This window comes from Corticium candelabrum, unplaced genomic scaffold (genome assembly GCF_963422355.1).
Source record: "Corticium candelabrum unplaced genomic scaffold, ooCorCand1.1 SCAFFOLD_87, whole genome shotgun sequence".
Classification (NCBI taxonomy): domain Eukaryota; kingdom Metazoa; phylum Porifera; class Homoscleromorpha; order Homosclerophorida; family Plakinidae; genus Corticium; species Corticium candelabrum.
In genome coordinates, this window is record NW_026912694.1 from 1 (window position 1) to 7,500 (window position 7,500).

Below are 7,500 nucleotides of genomic sequence, written 5' to 3' on the forward strand. Positions count from 1 at the left end.
CCCTTGCTGTCAATCCGATGTCCTAAATACTGTATCTCCTTTTTCAAGAAGGAACACTTCTGTCTTTTCAACCGAATTCTTGCTCCTGCCAATCGGCCCAACACAGCTTCTAAGTTCCTTAGATGTTCCTTCTGTGATCGACCCGTGATGAGAATATCATCTAGGTAGACCACTGTTCCTGGAATTCCCTGCAACAGACAATCCATTATCCTCTGGAAGATCGCTGGTGCAGCTGCTACTCCAAACGGCAGCCTGTTATACTGAAACAATCCCAAGTGGGTGTTAATGACCAGGTATTGCTTGGACTGTTCTTCCAGTTTCACTTGTTGATATGCATGACTAAGATCGAGCTTTGTAAATGTCTGTCCCCCAGCCAACGAAGCAAAAATGTCTTCCACTCTTGGTAATGGGTACTTCTCAGTCTCTGCCACCTGGTTAACCGTGAGTCGATAATCACCACAGATCCTAATGGAGCCGTCAGCTTTCAATATGGGGACAATGGGAGCCGCCCAGTTGGCAAATCGAACCGGTTCAATTATGCCCTCAGCTTCTAGTCGCTTTAGCTCATGTTCTACCTTCGCCCGGTAGGCATATGGTACTGGTCTCGGCTTGAAAAATCGCGCTGCACTGCCCTCTTTCACTTTGACAGCAGCCATCGTTCCTTTCAACTCACCAATCCCTTCTTCAAACACACCATCAAACCTCTTCAGCAACTCTGTGCAGGACGTCTCTGTACCAATCGACTTGATGTGTCCCTTCTGTAACATTTCATGCCATGGTAATACGAGTGACTTCATCCAGTTCCTTCCCAGTAGATTGGGTCCATCATTACGCACCACTATTAGTGGTAGCGTTGCAATCTGATTTTGAGTCCGCACTCGGACATCCAGCTCTCCCAACACTGTCAATGGTTCCCCAGAGTAAGTATGCAACCTCACTTGTGGTCGTCGTAAACCAGGCAACTCTTGCCTCTTCCACAGTTTCTTGTAAGTGCTCTCACTTACAATTGACACTGATGCTCCAGTATCAACTTCCATCTGTACTGCTTTCTTGTTGATATGAACCGTCACTGCTAGTGGTTCATTCTGACACTCCTTACCCACAACGTATACTGTATACATTCCTTCAACTCCATCATCGCTTTGCCCTTCTTCCACTGCTTGTTGGGCTTTGGGTGTAAGAGGTGTGGTTTCAACTCGATGTGTTTTCGTCACAGGAGATTGGGCAGCTATTTCATTCCTTGCCTGGCCTGGCTGTCGCTGGCCTCGACATGCTCGAGCGAGGTGTCCAACCTTCTTGCACTTATGGCACTGCATCCTCTGAGCATAACAACTGTTTGGTGGGTGGAATCCAAGGCACCGGAAACACTTCATCTTAGGTAGACTGGGCTTGGTTTCCTGCATTTTGTGTACCTCTCCTTCTACGCTGTCACCAGTCGGTCTCTGAATCTCCTCTGCATTCAGTGCAGCTGTCTCCATCGCTCTGGCTAAACTCAGTGCTTTGTCAAACGTGAGTTCCTTTTCTTGCAGCAGTCTCCGTTGGATCCTCCCATCACTCACTCCGCACACCAACCCGTCCCTTAGCATGTCAGCTAGTGTGTCTCCAAAGTCACAATCCGTGGAAAAACGGCGCAGTTCAGCCATAAACTGCACTACTGATTCCCCTGGCTTCTGTGATCTACTGTTGAAGCGGAAGCGTTGAACAACAGTGGACGGCTTCGGGTTCACGTGATCTTTGACCTTTGCTACGATGTCGTCACACTCCGCGTCTTCCGGCTTGCCAGGCGCCAACAGGTTGCGAATCAGCTTATACGTTTGCACTCCACATACGCTCAACAATACCGCCTTCTTGCGCTCTGTGTCAGTGATCCCGTTGGCTACGCAGAAGAACTTCACGCGCTCCACGTAATGCATCCACTCCTCTTGATTTCCCTCAAAGGGACCGACGGCACCCACTACAGTGGACATACCTCACGATTGGTTCGCTGACCTCGTCGCCAATGTAGTAACTCTACTCAAGTGTTATTAGACAACCGCCAACTCAGAGCTAAACCGCGCACGCGCAACCGGACCCACGTCCTCGCATGTCAACCTACTACAGTAGGTACGTCTTCCATGCGCTTCTTTGCAATTGACTCCAACAGTTTGTGATCGGATTCAACTGTGACTTGTCTGCCATATACATATTGATCAAGCCGTTCAGAAGCAAAAACTATGGCGAGCAACTCTTTTTCGATTTGAGCATAGTTCTTTTCGGCACTGGTGAATGCTCTAGATGCATATGAGACAGGTCTGCCTTCTTGGAGTAGGGTTGCACCTAACCCATTCTGTGACGCATCACACTGTATCGTGACATATTTCCTAGTGTCGTAGAAAGCTAGTACAGGGGTACTGACTACTAACAGCTTCATTTCATTTCACACTGTTTCATGTTTGTCTAACCATTGCCAATTGCTGCCATTGCGTTCTAGTTCTCTGAGTATGCTTGATCTTTCCGACAGTTTCGGCAGGAATTTGGCGAGGTAGTTGGTCATTCCTAGTGCTCGTCAAAGTGCTTTGACATCTGTTAGTGTAGGCATTTCCAGTATAGCTTTGATCTTGGCAGGATCTGCTACAATACCTTCTGACGTGACCTTGTGGTCAATGAAAGAGACTTCCTTCAGTCGCAAACGAGATTTTTCAGGTGCTAACTTCAGGTTTCGTTCACGTGCTCTCTCTAGGAAAGCTTTCATATTCTGGTCGTGGTTTTGGATAGCTGCCTCATCTGTATCACCAAATCCAATGACTAAGAAGTCGTCCGCAATAACTTCCACTCCAGGTAGGCCCTCGATTATTTCATTCATTCTCCTCTGCCACACTTCGGGTGCAGAGTTATACCAAAAGGCATTCGGTTCCAGCGATAGCGACCATGTGGAGTGTTGAACATGGTAACATATAGCTTGATGCTTCATCCAGCTTTACTTGCCAAAAACCAGTTTTTGCATCATCAAAGACTGAAAATACTCTGGCTTTCGGGAGTCTAGTTGCCACTTCTTCAAATGTTTGTAGTGGGTAGTGTTCCCTCATTATTGACTCGTTCAAGTCTCTGGGATCGATACATATTCGAACTTTCCCGTTTTTCTTTTTCACAGCTACCATGGCAGAGACCCAGGCTGTCGGTTCAGTTACAGGTGTTATTACTCCTTCTGTGGTGAGCCTTGCCAGTTCTTCCTTCACAGCTTCTCTCAATGCAACAGGTGCTTTGCGTGGTGGTTGTACCACAGGTTTGGCATCTGGCTTCAGTTTAATTGTGTATTCTTCCTCAAGGCATCCTAAACCTTGGAACAAGTCCTTGTACTGACGTAGTACTGGGTCATTGAGAACGTTGCTGCTCGAGGTCTGCTCTGCGACTACGTTTACTGTGTCACTATCAACAATCTTGATCAAACCTAGCTGCTGGCTTGATTTCAGGCTTAGTAACGGTGTTCCATTTCCATTCACTATGTAGCAATGAACTCGAAACGTGTGACCATTTTGTTGCACGGTGATCCAGCTTGTTCCTTTGGGACGAACGTGTGCGTTGTTGTGCATTACCAGGATAGTGTTGGTCTTCAACAATTCTTGGCCTTTTCTGTCTCCAGTGGTTCTAGCATAGTCTTTGAATGACAGTACATTGCACGATGCACCAGTGTCGATCTGAAATTTGATGTCTTCATTCGTGCTAATAGCTCTGAACGTCGCAAATGCTTTGCGTGCTGTGCTGGCTGTGTCGATGACATTTAATCGTACATACTCTACTTCCTCCTGTTCTTCTACATACTTGACCGGTTTCTTGGTTGTAGTAGTGGATGTCTGTTTCGATCGGCAAACTCTTGCAAAATGTCCCAATTTGTTGCATTTGAGACACGTCCCATCTGCAGCTGGACACGCTGACTTCTGTGGGGTATGATTCAGTCCACGGTAACTGCACAATTTCTTTGAGTCAGTTGTCTTCCCCATGTATCTTCCTTTGTGTGCATGAGTCTTGAATTTGCTGCTCTCGTTCGCTTGGGTTTCCTTTGAAGGTAGCCTTCTATTCTTGGATGGTGGTCCACGCCTGACTGAGTGTAGAGGTGCTGCTTCATCAACTGAAATTCTTGTGCTCATTGAAAAGTTACCTGACTGGATTGAAGGATTTCCAGGCATTTCGCTAGACTGAGCTGCTTCTTCCCTAACAGTTTGAAACGGACGGGGTCATTCCGTGGACCAGACGGTCCTGGATGTGGTTGTCCTTCAAGGCGCCAAAATTGCATGAGTCAGCGAGTTTCATAACGGCTGTTACATGCGCATTGATAATTTCCTCTGGTTCCTGATTCCGCTTAAAGAACCAGAGGCGGATCCAGAACCCAATCGAAGGGGGGCACAAAAACCAATCAGAAATAGTATGACGTCACATTCATTAAAAGTGATGTGAAATTGCTTTAGTTGTCCATTAAATTAAGATGACATATGTGTTAAATTCTGTTCCGAGAAACATGTATAGATATCTTGACTTCGTTTAGAACTACAAAAGACCAGTAAAACTGCAGCAAAGCCTTTCTGGTAAGGAAGCTTTGGACACGAGTTGAAGCAAGTTGACTGGATAATCTGAGTTCATGCACTGACTGACGAAAATAATCAGAAGACGTATTTCTGAATGGGGCACGTGCCCTCAGTGCCCCCGTCTGGATCCGCCTCTGAGAACTTGTAGCGTTCGTAGGTCTCATTGCTCTCGGGAACTAGGCGGTTCCTGAATTGCTCAAGCACTTTCTCAATGTTGTCTTTGTGTTCCGGGTTGTCTCCCCAGTCAAAAGTATCGTACATGTCTAAAGCATCACGTCCGATAATGTTCAGTAAGACTGCTACTCTTACCTCGGGTGCTTCAATGGAGATCTTGGTGGCTTGCTCGTATATCTTCCAGTCCCGCTCGAAACGGCGCCAGTTCTCACCGCGGTGCGCGCGATCTTCCACATTGAGTGGGGCAGGCGGTTTCGCTGTCAGAGCGAAGATAGCATATCCTCCGCGTTGTGCTGAGCCTGGTGTGTCTGGCTGTCTTGCAGTTGCATCCTGACTCGTGGCCATGTCGTCGAACGGAAAAAAGGCGGTAAACTTGTTGAGTGTGTTTCTGGGCTAGACAGGCGTTGTCGAATATCCCACTCCTGACACCATGTGACGTGTTGCTAGTTTATTGCTTACAACACTAGCAGCTGTAACACAACTGAACAAGACTACGCGCTAACAACTGTGTCCGGCTTAGAAACTGGTAGAACACAACTACTAGTATGACGTCACTCTGGTGATGTCAAGCTATCTCGTTATAGATTTAGCCCCAGCCAACTTCTGATGGGACGGCAGCTGCCCACTACTATTCCAACTCTCAAAGGAAATCTAATACCATGCACGCCATCTGTACTGTGGTGCAAAAACGCCACAGACTTTCACACAGCAACTGACGTCAAAGTCAGAACAGATACTGAGAGACAGTATCTCCGTAGGACCAGTCACGTTGGCCAGCACTCGGCTGTTTCCGTCAGGCACCACGTGGAAATGTAACTTAGATTCCGCCTGACACACACACACACACACACACACACACACACACACACACACACACACACACACCAGCCCCAGACCGGAAGTCAGTTGACCCTATGCGTTTTGAGTACCAAGTCTCCTGACTTGTATTACAGTTCCGTTTCTTGTGGCTCATAGCTGAATTAGCAAAAAACAGAGTTGGACATATTTTGCGTTCAGACTTTTAAATGTTTTCTGTATCCAATACAAATCGTTACTGAAAACAGCAATACTGAAGTCATGCCATATACATGAGCATATAGCTAGACACATCTGGGCCATCATATATATATATATATACACTACATGCACAAATATGCTGCTATTAATTAAACAAAATGTGTGACACTTGTAGTTTTGTCAATAAATCTGTTTATGCATATATCAAGCTTAGGTTCTACTGTCACGTGACTAATGATAAATTCCAAGCTTCCCCTTTACTGCACCATCAATTGGATCTGGTAAATGACTACACACCTCCAACAGCAGATCATCCATCTTCTTCACATTACAAACTTGTTTGGTCTTCTCTTGGATAATTGCAGACAATTTATCAGCAGAAGTCACTTTGTCAAAACTCAAAGATTCGATCTTATCGTGATCAAAACATAATTTCAGTCCAAATGAATACCATTGTGATGAACCACAGTCAATAACAGCATAAAAAACAGAACTCAAAAAAACTAAAGCTGTTTCATCAAAGGGGTGCAAAACCAGCAGATCACCAAGACTTTCTACCATCAGCTCATCACCAACTACTTGTTTTACGGCAGCATGTACTCCTTCTTCCTTTGCCTTTGCATCATCGATCTCCTTTTCAGAGTACGTAATGACTTGTTTCAGTTCTTTGTGTTCCTCTAAATGCTTTCTGCACAGATATTCAGTCTGATATTCAGTACCCGGACTGTAGCTGTCTAACATATCTCTCCAAAGAGACATGACAGTGTCAAGCAGTGAAACACATTCTGCTTCTGTTCCCTTACCTCCACGACACACAAAGTCAACAGAACGAACAGGATCTATCATAGCCACCAAACACTCAACGTAAGTCTGAACTGTATCACCTTGAGCCAAGATGAGTGCATCTCTCGACAGCCTTGCCTTTTGATCCAATGTAGTGCAGACTTTAGATTGAAACATGACAAATGCAGAGGGACTGAAGATGGTCGTCTGACTGCTGCACACTTGACGTCGACCAGCATACACTTTGAACTTCTTATCTTCCTTCCACATAACAGACAGATCCTTAGGAGGCAAGAGAGCTAGAAACATGTACATGTCATCTGTGCCTTCCACTTTGAAGCAAAGACGAAGAGATTCGCTTATATGTAGAATATAATTTGTGTTGAGCTGAACCTTAATATTGTGATCTCTCGAGTAATGGTTGATTGCCATTTCTGCTTCTTGTCTTGTTACTGTGCCATCATTCCTCTTAGACTTGATGTGCCACTTAAAATCCCTAGAAGATGTAATAGGCTTAATGGCATATTGCTGCAGATATGCAGGATTCAGTGCTGCCAAATCACCAACAATGGCAATCTAAACACACGACAGCAATAATACAACACACACACACACACACACACACCACCACCACCACCACCACCACCACCACCACCACCACACACACACACACCACCACTACCACCACCACCACCACCACCACCACCACCACCACCACCACCACCACCACCACCACCACCACCACCACCACCACCACCACCACCACCACCACCACCGCACTCAACACCACCACCGCACTCAACACCACCACCGCACTCAACACCACCATCAGCACCACCATCACACTCAACACCACCACCACCACCACCGCCACCACACTCAACACCACCACCACCACCACCACCACCACCACCACCACACTCAACACCACCACCACCACCGCTAGTATCACCACCACCACCTACAA

At 46.3% G+C, this 7,500-nt stretch overlaps 2 protein-coding genes across 2 annotated transcripts; both read right to left on the minus strand.

The window, feature by feature from the left end:
- Nucleotides 1-30: 30 nt before the first annotated feature.
- LOC134197938 (uncharacterized protein K02A2.6-like) lies at nt 31-2,050 on the minus strand (the record flags this gene model as incomplete). Its single annotated transcript, XM_062667292.1, has 1 exon — nt 31-2,050. A coding segment is annotated over exon 1 (1,937 nt), but the record flags the coding sequence as incomplete, so codon positions are not given.
- A 73-nt stretch (nt 2,051-2,123) lies between these two features.
- On the minus strand, nt 2,124-5,328 carry LOC134197937 (uncharacterized protein K02A2.6-like). The gene has a single exon (XM_062667288.1). It carries the CDS (start codon nt 4,161-4,163, stop codon nt 2,871-2,873), a length of 1,293 nt encoding a protein of 430 aa, XP_062523272.1. The 5' UTR covers nt 4,164-5,328; the 3' UTR covers nt 2,124-2,870.
- Nucleotides 5,329-7,500: the final 2,172 nt, after the last annotated feature.

What these genes read in the sequence shown, in the direction of transcription:
- LOC134197937 (XM_062667288.1), bottom strand. Translation starts at nt 4,163, where the DNA reads ATGCCTGGAAATCCTTCAATCCAGTCAGGTAACTTTTCAATGAGCACA.